The sequence below is a fragment of the Brassica napus genome, chromosome C5, assembly GCF_020379485.1.
Source record: "Brassica napus cultivar Da-Ae chromosome C5, Da-Ae, whole genome shotgun sequence".
Classification (NCBI taxonomy): Eukaryota; Viridiplantae; Streptophyta; class Magnoliopsida; order Brassicales; family Brassicaceae; genus Brassica; species Brassica napus.
In genome coordinates, this window is record NC_063448.1 from 22414467 (window position 1) to 22428096 (window position 13630).

The 13630-nt window shown below is 34.1% G+C and overlaps 3 protein-coding genes and 1 long non-coding RNA gene across 4 annotated transcripts; 2 read left to right on the top strand and 2 right to left on the bottom strand.

Annotated features, from left to right (window-relative positions):
* Nucleotides 1-1755: 1755 nt before the first annotated feature.
* LOC106407414 (berberine bridge enzyme-like 8) lies at nucleotides 1756-3720 on the top strand. Its single transcript, XM_013848271.2, has 2 exons — nucleotides 1756-2449; nucleotides 2667-3720. The coding sequence occupies exons 1-2, from the start codon at nucleotides 1813-1815 to the stop codon at nucleotides 3620-3622; spliced, it is 1593 nt and encodes a 530-aa protein (XP_013703725.1). The 5' UTR covers nucleotides 1756-1812; the 3' UTR covers nucleotides 3623-3720.
* A 922-nt stretch (nucleotides 3721-4642) lies between these two features.
* On the bottom strand, nucleotides 4643-6534 carry LOC125586999. Its single transcript, XR_007323554.1, has 2 exons — nucleotides 5107-6534; nucleotides 4643-4940 (listed from the first exon to the last, which is right to left on the bottom strand). It is a non-coding gene; the product is annotated as an uncharacterized LOC125586999 (long non-coding RNA).
* A 559-nt stretch (nucleotides 6535-7093) lies between these two features.
* On the bottom strand, nucleotides 7094-10710 carry LOC106409928. Its single transcript, XM_022702505.2, has 2 exons — nucleotides 8858-10710; nucleotides 7094-8681 (listed from the first exon to the last, which is right to left on the bottom strand). Exons 1-2 carry the CDS (start codon nucleotides 9035-9037, stop codon nucleotides 8412-8414), a joined length of 450 nt encoding a protein of 149 aa, XP_022558226.1. The 5' UTR covers nucleotides 9038-10710; the 3' UTR covers nucleotides 7094-8411.
* Nucleotides 10711-11724: 1014 nt separating this feature from the next.
* LOC106407667 (berberine bridge enzyme-like 11) lies at nucleotides 11725-13522 on the top strand. Its single transcript, XM_013848538.3, has one exon. The coding sequence runs from the start codon at nucleotides 11803-11805 to the stop codon at nucleotides 13384-13386; it is 1584 nt and encodes a 527-aa protein (XP_013703992.1). The 5' UTR covers nucleotides 11725-11802; the 3' UTR covers nucleotides 13387-13522.
* Nucleotides 13523-13630: the final 108 nt, after the last annotated feature.

The following is a 13630-nucleotide window of genomic DNA, read 5'->3' on the forward strand; positions in this document are numbered from 1 at the left end:
AAAAATAAAATTTTGTACATGTTAAAAGCAAACAAAACTCTAAATTTTAAGGTTTTAAACAGTAAAGCAATAAATATAAGGTTTCACTGTTTAAAATCTTATATTTAAGATTTCTTAGTTTAAATTTTTTACACTTATGTTTTTTGAATAATCGTATTAACTTTTTTCTTTTATCATTTTAATCCCTAAAATTTTATATCTCATAAAATTTTACATATATTTTATAATTTAACTATCATATATAAAGTAAAAATATTAAAATTCTACTAAAATTTATGTAAATTTGATTTAAAATTACAAAATCTCCAAAGCATTATCCATATAATTTTGACTTAAATATGAATGCGTTATATTATTATTTTATGTTCACATTGAATAAATCCATAACAGTAGTTTTGTAAACAATATTCATCAGTTGTAGATTTTACATTTATCTATAAAATTTGGATGATTGTAACTAATTTATATCAATAGTAAGGACTAAAATATAAATTATGAAAAATTATGGTTTAATATAAGGTTTTTCTTTAGCAGAAAAACATCATCAAACCTTAAATTTAAAATTTTGTCAAACTTTAAAATAAGGTTATTTTTTGGAGATGGTCTTATAAGGAATCTCTCACTAAAAAAACAATGAAAAAGTAGAAAATGTAAAAAAAAAGGAGTGAGAGAGTTTATTCTTTGAGAGATTCTAACAATTTATTGAGAAACTTTTTTATGTTTGTCAATTTGTGAATGGCCTATATTTTAAAAATGTTAAAATTATACTAAAAGTTATCTCTACCCAACGTGGATAGCCTAACTGATGAACTCACAAATGTTGTTTCAAAATTAACTCCTACATTATAAACTCGAGTTCAGGTTACAACTCGAGTTCAGGTTACAATTCAGAGCAAAACAATTGATTTTAAGTTAACTTCAAAATTTTATCAAACCTCCCATATCTTTCCGAATTTTATGTAAAAGTTGCAGATGAGAATATTAATATGAGTTCAATCCAAAACTTCGAAATTACTAAATCCATCGAAGCTGTATACTTTGTGCAAGAATTTAATATGTATTCTAAAATAATATTAGACTTAAGGAAGTATTTCAAATTTTTATATACTCATATATTATTATATATATACTTTTAGTTTAATATTTTTGAGTATCCATTTGATCTGTAAATGAAGATGATGTTCACACCTTCCACTGCCTAGCAATAACAGATTCATTTTTTCTCTATTAAATTTCCAACATACTTACTGCAACTTCTGATTTTTAAAATCTGGTCTGATTAAGTAACGAATGAGCGTTGCCGAGTAGTTCATGGCCTAGTGGTCATTGACAGTCCCTCTGGAACCTTGGCATCACGGGTTCAATCCCTTCCTACCTTTTAAAGTGAGGCTTTCTCCTCTGTGCCCTCTGGAACCTTGGCATCAGGGGTTCAATCCCTTCCTACCTTTTAAAGCGAGGCTTTCTCCTCTGTGCGGGTTTGCCGTCGTGGCTCGAAAGTTAGACAAAAAAAAGTAACAAATGAGCGTTAATTTTGTTTTGGAGTTAATGCAATCTCTACTATCGTTGACACATGCATTGTTGTATAAACAATATTCTTTAAAATTTAAATATAACTAAATACTAGAACATTGTCATCACGCAAAATAAATAATTATGAGACAAGTTGAACCCACATTTGACTTTTCTTGGTCAAACATTTTGGCGTCATGCATGATCTTCTCTTAGTTCTCTATCGTTATATATATACCTTCAAAAGCCATAACGAAATCTACAAACACAAAAAATTGTTTTGTTCTTATTTCATCGTTCAAAATGAAACGTTCAAGAACAACGTTGCTCGCTTTGATCTTCTTCATTGTCACCATATGGGAATCAAACTCATCATTAGCAAATTCGGAGACTTTCACACAATGCCTAACGTCAAAATCCGACCCCAAACATCCCATCTCCTCTGCCGTGATCTTCTCCGGAAACAGCTCCTACTCCTCAGTACTAGAAGCCTACATCCGTAATCTACGGTTCAACACCTCCACAACCCCAAAACCCTTCCTAATAATCGCCGCAACACACGAATCACACGTTCAAGCCGCAGTTACTTGTGGCCGACGTCACCACCTTCAGATGAAAATCAGAAGCGGTGGCCACGACTACGACGGCTTGTCATACGTGACATACTCTGGGAAGCCGTTCTTTGTCCTCGATATGTTTAATCTCAGGTCGGTTAATGTTGACCTAGCCAGTAAAACCGCGTGGGTCCGAAGCGGTGCCATTCTCGGAGAAGTTTATTACTATATATGGGAGAAAAGCAAAACCCTAGCTTATCCGGCAGGGATTTGTCCGACGGTTGGTGTTGGTGGCCATATTAGCGGCGGAGGGTACGGAAACATAATGAGGAAGTACGGTCTCACCGTTGATAATACTATCGATGCAAGAATGGTCGACGTCAATGGTATAATCAACATCTCTAGCTTCCCTAATTTATGAGCTGGTTAAAGTTTTAAGTATTACTCAAGTCCTAAAATCAACAAAACTCATTAAAACACAGTGATTTTGGTTAAAACTTTGGTTAACATAATCAACGGATTATTCAGTTTAGACAATCACCTAAACAGATTATATAAACTATAGACGTAATTATGTGTTTATATTATATTTTAAAATTTCAGGAAATATTTTGGATAGAAAAATGATGGGAGAGGATCTCTACTGGGCAATCAACGGAGGAGGAGGAGGAAGCTTCGGCGTCGTTTTGGCCTACAAAATAAACCTCGTCGAAGTCCCTGAAAACGTCACCGTTTTTAGAGTCTCCCGGACGTTGGAACAAAACGCGACGGAGATCGTTCACCAGTGGCAACAAGTCGCTTCAGTGCTTCCCGACGAGCTCTTCATAAGAGTCGTCATTGACGTAGTAAACGGTACCCTTTCTTCTCAAAAGACCGTTAGGGCATCTTTCGTAGGTATGTTCCTCGGAGACGCAACGACGCTTCTGTCTATATTAAACCGGAGATTACCAGAACTAGGTCTGGTCCGATCAGATTGTACCGAAACGAGCTGGATTCAATCAGTGCTTTTCTGGACGAATATCCGTGTTGGTACGCCGGAGACAGTTCTCCTCCAGAGGAACCAAACCGTTAATTATCTCAAGAGGAAGTCCGATTACGTCCGCGAACCGATTTCAAGAACCGGTTTAGAATCTATATGGAAGAAGATGATCGAGCTTGAAATCCCAACGATGGCTTTCAATCCATACGGCGGCATGATGGGGAGGGTTCCGTCCACGGCTACTCCGTTCCCATACAGAGCAGGGAACCTCTGGAAGATTCAGTACGGTGCGAACTGGAGAGAAGATAGGTTGACGAACCGGTATATGGAGCTGACTAGGGAGCTGTACCGGTTCATGACTCCTTTTGTTTCCAAGAATCCGAGACAGTCGTATTTTAACTATCGGGATGTTGACTTGGGGATTAATTCTCACGACGGAGTTGTCCGGAGCTACGTGGAAGGTGAACGTTACGGGAAGAAATATTTCAACGGAAATTTCGAGAGGTTGGTGAAGATTAAGACGAGAGTTGATAGTGGGAACTTCTTCAGGAACGAACAGAGTATTCCTGTGAAACCATAGTTTCAATATATTTATTTAGTGAAATTGCTATTGTGTAATGATTGTGTTGTAATTCTTATGAAGTTTATAGTAAATAAAGTTCGATTGTTATATGGGTATTAGATTCAGAATCTCGGGCCTATAGTAGAATTTACTAATAGTAGTATATAGATGAAATATTGATTAAGTTGACAATAAAAAAGGAACATTGAACTCTTATTTGAAGATCTCACACTATTCTTGTGTTCTCTGGAGCACCACGGCACCACTGTTCGTAGTAATAGACCCTTTTACCGTCACATAATTCTAATGAAGCATAACCAAGAGTCAGACTAGTCAGAGCAGGAAAGAGATTTGATACTAAAAGGTTGGAGCTTTGAAATATTTTCAAATAAAATATTTGGTTAAAAGTTATTTATTGAATATCAGTTGTAAACATGAGTTTCTTTAGTTTGGCTCAAAAGCCGGTTCTGCTTAGGGTGGAGGTGGGATAAGGATTTTCTTGGGCTATTTTGATAATTAGTACATTTAGAATCCCATGAATTATGAACACTTTTTATCAATCACCTAAGATATACGATTGAGATCGCTTATGCAGATGCTAACATTTGGGAAATAAGGATTCGCTTGGGCTTGTGATAATTCAAGAAGTAAAGCGGGATGGACTTTACAGTTTTGAGCTAGTGCAATGAACTATTTTGGTCTATGCCGTGCATGTGGAGAGGCATATATAATTAATTTTTGCGACTCGCTTTATTACGGACCTAACTATCGGACCTAACCAATCGTCTCTTTCCGTTCATCTTCACCGGTTGGTAAAATGAATTTGTTTTCATGGTGGTCAACGTGATCGGTTGTTACTTGTTAGATATATATATATACTAGGATTATGCCCGTACTGCGTACGGGAAAGAAAATGATTAATTTATCATGTAAAAGTAGTATGTTTTGTAGCCAAATTTATTACTGGAATCATGGTAAATTGGTAATACAATGTATTGCAATGTTTGTAGAAAGTAAACATATACTTGAGTCGTTGAGTTCTATTAGAATAATGATAACATTTTATTCTTTTTTTTTGGAGGGACGAACAAAAAAAATATTATAGTGTTTTCATCATGGATTTTATTTTTGATGCAGGAACAAAAAAAAACAAATATTAATCCAAAGAAGACTATGCAAAATACAACACTTCTTTTTTTATTCTGTAAAAGAAATGCAACACTTCATTATGATTAAGAGTTTAGTAAAATATGATACTCATACCTGTAATTCCATTGTTGCTGATAGTCTTTTTGGTAATGTTAGATATTTTTGCTCTTTCCACGTTTTTTGAAATCTGCATCAATTAATCATTATGTATGTTGTTAGCCATAAGATACAATTTCATTAAACATGCAAAGAAAGAAAAATAAAATAGAGACTTTTGAAGAGTAACATAGAGACAGAAAAACTTTTTTTTGTACACTTTGCCCTCTGTCTCAGATTTGAAAAATAAGTGTTACCTTAAAATTGACTGAGAAGAACTTTTGCATGAAAATGTTGTATGAAGTGGAGAAAAGACTCAAAAGAGTGAGAACCAAATATATTAAGCAAGAGAAAGTTATGCAAATATGATAGAAGAATTTATTTTAGAGAAGAACTGTTGCATTCCCACATCGGGTTTGTAGATCAGAGGAATAGTGTTTTTTTTAGTAACAGACAGTTATAGAATAACCTTCCACAAACATAGATCGTAACATAGAGCAGTTATCTGAAGATTGGTGGTTAGTGGGTGATCATAGTGAGTGGCGTGATGGACTCAGAATTTTTTTATTTTATTTTGTTTAATGAATATCAAAATTGGTTGGAAAGTTTTGTTTTTTTTTAATATTTTAAACTAATTTAATTTTAAAATTATGTGGCATAATACGATTGGCTGAGTGACTTGTGTTTTATATATAAAGGATAGGGTAATGTAGGATCCAAATGAGTGATCCTAGATGATGCTATATCTTCTTCCATATATCACATTGTGGCTAAAGTCTCTCTTGAAGCACTGTGGTCACAATTGGTTGTATCAGACCTTTGGCAAATGAAAGTTGAAGTTGAGTAAAAGAAAAACTAATCGTCTCTTTCTATGCCGGGAAGAATTTCCCGTTTTACTTTTGCAAAAAAAGAAAAAAGAATTTCCGTTTTTACTGGGCAAATTGTGTGATTTAGGGATTTTAAGAATCAGTTTCGCGAGATTAATTGCGTTTGTATATGGGAGAGTTGGACTAGTAATGCGCAAAGACTTGTTTTTTTTTTTTTTTAACGCTGATCTATTATGATCTTACACGAAAATATTTGTTTGTTTGCTATATCTATGAGAATAATATGTTTTCTATAAGCACTCTCTAGGTCATATTGGTTACAAAATGTTGATAACATTTTTGATAAATCAATAAAATAATATGCATGTGTTGGAAACGATGATTAATAGTCCAATGATGTGTTATATACAGCTAATAGTAATTGATTTATTTCTCGATTTGTATTATAGTCTATGATTTGTTTGTGAACATGGGTTTTGATAGGCGATAGATTAGTTGGGTGATGAGCTGTGTTCGACCTGTTTCTTATACAGGGTTGATCAATGGAGAATCTCATGAGCATTTCACTCCGTAAAAGGGAATTAGGTATGAAGATCCATTAATTCCTTTCTTATTCATCATTTGTGCTGAACATGATAAATTCGAGTTTATTGTGCTTCTAATTTAAAACTAAACTAGATCTCGATCTGCGCAACCGCGCAGTTTTTGTTTTCATTTATTTTTATATAAATATTTTGTTTCAATTCTAAATTGGTATATATTATAATATATATGTGTCTATCAATTTTAAAACATAATAAGTTTACGGTATATTTTTCTCAATGAATAGATTGTTTCAAACTTTCACATGTATTTGTATCTTCTTCTATATATATATTTTCAGATTATTATTTCATTATTAAAATCGTAACTATATATATAAAGATTAGTAAAATATTTTTTATTGTGATATTCAAAGATATTGTAACATTTCACAAATTTAGAATTTTTTTTAAAAAATTAAACTTTTCGCTTCATAGATTTATATTATCGAGTAAATAATTAAACACTTAATTTTTGTTTAATTTTTAAAATAAACTATATAGTTTAAAATTTGTTTTCATTGGTTTAAGGTAGTAAAGATTAATCATTGATAGATAATATAATTTTTGTTATTTAAAAAATATCTTTATAATTTTAAAAGTTAACATCGACAAATATTTAGATATTTAACATATGGAGGTATAGTATTACAACATTAAATTATATCTATTTAATTTATAATATCTATAAATCCAATACATCATCTATTGTTTAAATTCAATTATTGATAGCCCAATAAAAATATCTGGTAGGCCCAAAATTTAAATGATAAGATTAGAGATTAAATGTAACATGACTTTTTAGGAATATGTCCATTAGGTCCATTTTTAAAAAAATCACACATGAATCAAAGTTGTGACTTCTGTTTTAATATATAAAATAGATTGGCTATAAACCTTTAGATATTTCTCATGTCTCAGTTAGACTCCCGATGTGAGAGCTTATATTCTCATAGTCTCCCTCGAGATGATGTTTCCTATAACTATTAATCTTGACAATATCCCAATCTAGGATTCAATTCAGTCAGACCGCATGAACATTCGGGCCAGGCCGGTTTAGGATTGATAGGGTATCTTTCCTTCTTTTAAAGGGCCCGATCGATTTCGGTTCAGTTGGGAAAGGTGTGTCGGACTCTGATACCATGCTTAATTCAGACTTATCATGAACTTCCTACTTAAAACCAATTGCGATAAGTGAACTTACTCTAACTTTTCATATATTACTCACTAGGTGACTTTCCCGTTCTTAAGCACAAATATAAATATTTACAAAATAGTCAAATTATAATTAATTAATCTATAGTTTCCACTTTTTGATAAATTTTAAATTATTTTATGATCTATATGTATGAAAAATAATTAAACAAAAATGAGGGAAACCATTAGAGATGGTCTTGGTAATCAGTTCAACACCCAGCCCTTCTAACCAGTTTGAGCTATAAGTGGCTTCAAACCATTATTATAATTTAATAATTTATAAACCATTTGTAATTAGTATATTTATTAATTTTAAACGGTGGTTTATACTATTAGTCAAACGGCTAATTATAAGAAACTTAGGTACAACCGGTACCACTGCTAGTGCTCTTAGAGTATGATTAACCAGGAGTTCTTAGAATGAGGTTTTTAATGGAAGTTTTTTTTTTTTTGTGTAAGGCAGCAAATAATTGTTTTTAACGGAAGTTAAAAAACTGTTTCTTAACTTTTAACTAAAAAAGCTAAGAACCGGTTCTTAAAGTTTTTATTTAAAAGTTAAGAAATAATTTTTTAACTTCCGTTAAAAACTCCAATCTAAGAATTTTGGGTTAATCATGGTCTTATTATGTCTAGTTGTTGTGAAATTTATATGTCAGTCAAGGAGAATTCCCGTTCACTTTTACTGTAAAGTATAATACACTCACGTGCATGAAAGATGTATACATTTATTGACCAAGACATTCAACGCTTCTCAGGGCATTAATGGACAACGCGGGATCTAAGCAAAGACTCGCACGATATACATATATGATCGGATACATAATCTTTGACGGATCTTAATTAGTTTATTAATCAAAAATACTCGATCCGTACTGCTTCACGAATAGGTTACAAATATATCTATTCACCGCCAAAATATTTGATATGAACACTGCATACGTCAAACTTGTAAAGTCATTAATTATGTAAATGTGAAAACTGGAAAGGGACGTGGTCGTAGCGCCGCACCATGAATCTTTCAGAGTTGATCACAGGCGCGTCAGTGAGGACCTCACAGATACGCGTGGAAGGGGTGAAACGGATCACGAACTGATGCTCCGTGATCTTGTACGTGGAAGCGCACCTTGCAACTTCAAAACGATCCACTTTTACTATAGAACCGGACTTCAGATCAGGACGGTCGTGACTCGCTCGATTAGCGGGAATGAACCCGTGAATAACCGAGTCCTGCAAGGAAATTTAAAAATCAAAATATTAGAACTTTTTAATCAAAAAAAAAAACGTAAAGCTAGCAGATCTATAATACAAAAGTCAGTACCAGTTCATCGAGGAATCGAAATATTAGAACATTTTAATAAAAAAAAAACGGAAAGCTAGAAGATCTATAATACAAAAGTCAGTACCAGTTCATCGAGGAGGAGAATCGTGATCCCCATGAACTCTCCATTCTTCTTGATGTTACGGGAATCCCAGAAGCGAATGAGACGACCAACAACGAACTGAGAAGTTCTTCCGAGGCGGAGAGAGTTGAAAGTGGAGTGGGCGACGACGGCGTTAGCGACTGGAGAAACTGCAGAAGTCATTTTCGGAGCGGGCGTTACAGAGCTAAGCAGGGAGAAAAAGTAGAAAGAAAAGTTAAGAGCAACCGAGAGCTAACCTTAGAAGCCCCTATATAATGGAGACTGGAGAAGCGTTAGAAGAAGCCAAATCGTATCAGCGGCGGTGTAAGTGTGCGTCAATGAGATGAGTGACGGAACTCGTATCGTCAGATGAGGAAGCGTCTCTGTGTCGAAGAACAATCTGGAAGTAAAATGAAACCCTAGGAGTCGCGAAAGAAGTCAGAGACGGCCCAACCAATAACAACTGAAAATCCTGATAAAAACAAAACAGACCACGAGAAAAATAAAACACGTGAGGCCCACTGTCCGAAAACCCACTCGTCAGCGTAAAAAAAAAATAAAAAACGTGGGACCTATTGTCGACATGTCGCCTCATGGGAGAGAAACTCTCCTATTATATAATAGATTATGATTATGAAACGCGTTATTGGCTAATCGTATAGTGCTCAAAAATACAATAGGTACAAGTTAAAGTCAAATATCCTAAGTCCACTACGGCTTTTGATTGGTTGATCGAACGGAAAAAATAAACAAAATTTCATTCGAGAAATTAAATACAAGATAAAAAATATGAACTTTTGTTTATTTTTCATCAAAATTAGAGAGGAAAACCAAGTTGCTTTGGTCTAGTGGTATAGGAGCTCCAGCTGGAGTGCTCGTCCCTGGGTTCGAGTCTTGGCCATTGCGAAATTTACATGTGGGCTGCAGCACCCGAGACCGAAGAACGTTACACGGTGAGCCACATGATGACGCCTTGGCAGCGTCCATGCTCACTTCGGTCTCTAGTCTGGACCATCTCGGTTGGGCCAGGATACTCGGTTAGCAAACAAAAAATTAGAGAGAAAACTTTTTTTCATAAATTCTTTTGTCCATAAAAGTAGTTTAGAAGAATAGAGTGAGATCCCCTTGTTAATAATTTAAAGAAAAATTTAGTTTGATAGGTATAAAATTGAGAGACAAATAATTTACCACAACTTTTTGGGAAAAAATATTTTTTTTTTGGTAAATGTTAAATGACAAAAGCATCTTAGCTGTAACATTATGTGAAAAACAAATTGAACTCTTTTAGAGAACCGAAATTCTCATATCAAAATATGTACTAACAAAAGGTGATTAATGTGATTCTCATAAAATAATTTCTTTATGAGAATGTAAATAATTTCTTTCAAGGAAATTGAATCCGAACGTACCACTGGTTCGTGGGATATGATGTTTATAGTGGTAACAAAGGTTTGGAATAAAAAGTTATATGGGATCATTTAGTTTCTGATTTCAATCCACAGACCGAAACCCTATACCAAACTCTGTAATTTGTATAGTCGATTATATAGGGTAGTATATACACCGAAGAAGATTAATGTACCAGTTGACACTTTGTTTTTAACCTTTTACAGTTTCGCTGGTACGTAAAAATTATCTTTTTTTTTTGGATAAAAAATACGTAAAAATTATTGGGAGATGAATTTGTGTAGAATTTGTGAATTTTGAGAATTGATAGATTTAAAAAAGTTACTTGGATTGTGAAAATTTATATACATTGAATTATGAAATTCGATCATAACTTTTCTTAAATTGATATAGATTTTCATGAATTTGTATTACATCTTTTCTATCATTTTTTGTAAAATAAATATAGAAATCATATAGCGTGATTATTTATTTTTTTGTTTTCAAATTAAAAAGAAAATAATACTGATACATACAAAATTGAACAATTTTCTTAAATAGAAATTTTATAAGATTTTGTCACAAAAAAACATTTAAAAAAGAAAATAACCGAAAGAAGTTTCATTAAAAATATAAAAGACTATTTTACCCTTACAGTATAAATGTATATATAAAAAAGTTGTTTTTATATTTTTTTTTTTCAAATTCGAACATTTTTATAATATTTCTATTTTATAAAAAAATATTTTTTTCAAATTTTCTTTTGAAATTCGAAAATGTTTTTTGAAACTATTTAAAAAAATATATATTTTAAAATTGCTAAGATTTGTAAATGTAATTATTATTATTTATATTTAAAATATAATTTTAAAAAAAATAATTATATATTCAAAAATGTAAAAGTATATAAATGTAATGAATTATAGTTTTGAACATATAATTTCGATTTAAGGTGCAATAAATATTTGGTAAGAATAATTATTTTGTTTTCTAGTATATTTATCACAAGGATTTTGAAAATCACATGGATACATATGATATTTTTAAAGTTGAGTCTTATGAGTAAAAATGAATAGAATTCATCTCCCAATAACACTATATTTAGTTAGAATTAGAGAATCAATAATAACTAAACTTTTTGAATAACAAGAGATTTGAATGGATTTTGAAATTTTTTAAACCAATAATAATGAATTCTACTAAGATTTTTGAAATCCATGAACCAATAACAATGGATTCTTAAAATTCACAAACTCTACACAAATTCATCTCCCAATAACCCTTTTAGACGGAGAAATTATATTTTCAATTAGGTTTGGATAAGATAGTGTGACTAGGAGTTAGTTATTTGCAAGCTTTGACATTGAATAATTGTTATTTTCTCGACAGACATTCAATAATTAATTAATCTACAAAACAAAACTAATTAAAATACTTAAGTAGTGAGTACTATTGAACCAACAAGCTATCAAGGATCGAACTCTCACCTCTATATAAATATACACACACAACCTATCAAAAATATATCCAAACTTTCCAAAAGTAAACAGAAACAAACAAATATGGAAAACATGCTCGTGCTCTGTCTGCTACTGCTCTCAGTTTCAGTTGCAACTTCACAGTCCGTGATTGATTCGGCCACTTTCCTCCGATGTATCGTACGACAGGGATTGAACCCACCGGATCAAACCTCTGAAGTAACCTACATCCCAACAAACTCCTCTTTCACCACCGTCCTCCGCCGCCGCATACCCAACCTCCGTTTCGACAAACCCACCAGCCCAAAACCCCTCGCCGTCGTCACCGTAAAAAATTGGTCGCAAATCGGAACGGCGCTAGCATGCTCTCGCGAGCTCTCTGTCCAGGTCAGAATCCGAAGCGGAGGCCACGATTTCGAAGGTCTGTCTTACACCTCCACAGTCCCGTTTTTCGTCATCGACATGTTCAATTTCAGATCGATCGACGTCAACCTCACAGAGGGGACAGCTTGGGTAGATTCCGGCGCCACCATCGGAGAGCTTTACTACCGTATCGCAGAGAAGACCAATGTCTTTGGATTTCCAGCGGGTTTGACTCCGACGTTAGGCGTTGGTGGACATTTCAGCGGTGGAGGGTACGGAACTATGATGAGAAAGTACGGCTTGTCCGTGGACAATGTTATCGGATCCGGAATCATTGATTCAAATGGGAATATCTATACCGATCGAGTTTCAATGGGAGAAGATCTTTTCTGGGCGATTCGAGGAGGTGGAGCGGCGAGCTTCGGCATAGTGCTGGGATACAGAATCCGACTGGTCCCGGTGCCGGAGAGAGTTACGGTGTTCACGGTCGGCAAAACCGTCGGAGAAGGAGCTTTTGATCTTATAATGAAGTGGCAGAGTTTCGCTCCCAGTACAGATCGGAACATGTTCGTGAAGCTGTCGTTGACTATAGTCAACGGTACGAAGCCTGGTGAGAAGACGGTTTTAGCCTCCTTCATTGGGATGTATTTAGGTGGGTCGAGTAAGACGTTGAACGTGATGAACCGGGATTTCCCGGAACTAAAGCTGAAGAGAATCGATTGTACGGAAATGAGATGGATCGATTCGGTTCTATTCTGGGCCGGTTATCCGATCGGTACACCAACTTCCGTACTGTTGGACACGACAGTTGCGAACAAGTTGTTCATGAAACGTAAATCAGACTACGTGAAGCAGCCGATTTCGAGAACCGGTCTCGATCTGATACTCAAGAAATTGGTGCAAGTTGAAAAGGTTGAAATGAATTGGAATCCCTACGGAGGAAGAATGGGTGAGATCACGAGTTCGAGGACTCCATTCCCACATAGAGCAGGAAACTTGTTCAACATTGAGTATCTTATAGACTGGTCGGAAGCTGGAGATGCGGTGGAGAAGGATTACTTGTCACGTGCACGTGAGATGCATGGGTTCATGACCCCATACGTGTCTAGTAATCCGAGGGAAGCGTATCTTAATTACCGTGATCTTGACATAGGGTCAGGTGGTAATTCAACCACTTACGAAGGAGGTAAAGTCTATGGAGCTAAATATTTCAAAGACAACTTCGAGAGGTTAGTGAATATTAAATCCATCTATGATGAGATAAACTTTTGGAGGAACGAACAAAGTATTCCGGTTCGGAAATAATTACTACATGATCACAGAAGTGTTATGATTTGTGACATGCATGTATTAAGTTTTTCAGAAAATAAAGCAAGAAATATGTATTAAGATTCTGTTCAATAAAATGTTGTGAAATGTACTGAGATCTTTGGTTGGAGGATATAGGCATGTGCATTTTCTTTCTTTCTTTTATATCATAACGTACATGGCCAGAGCGAGATAGTTCTATGATTCTATCATATAATATAAGATATGAATTGTCATATGG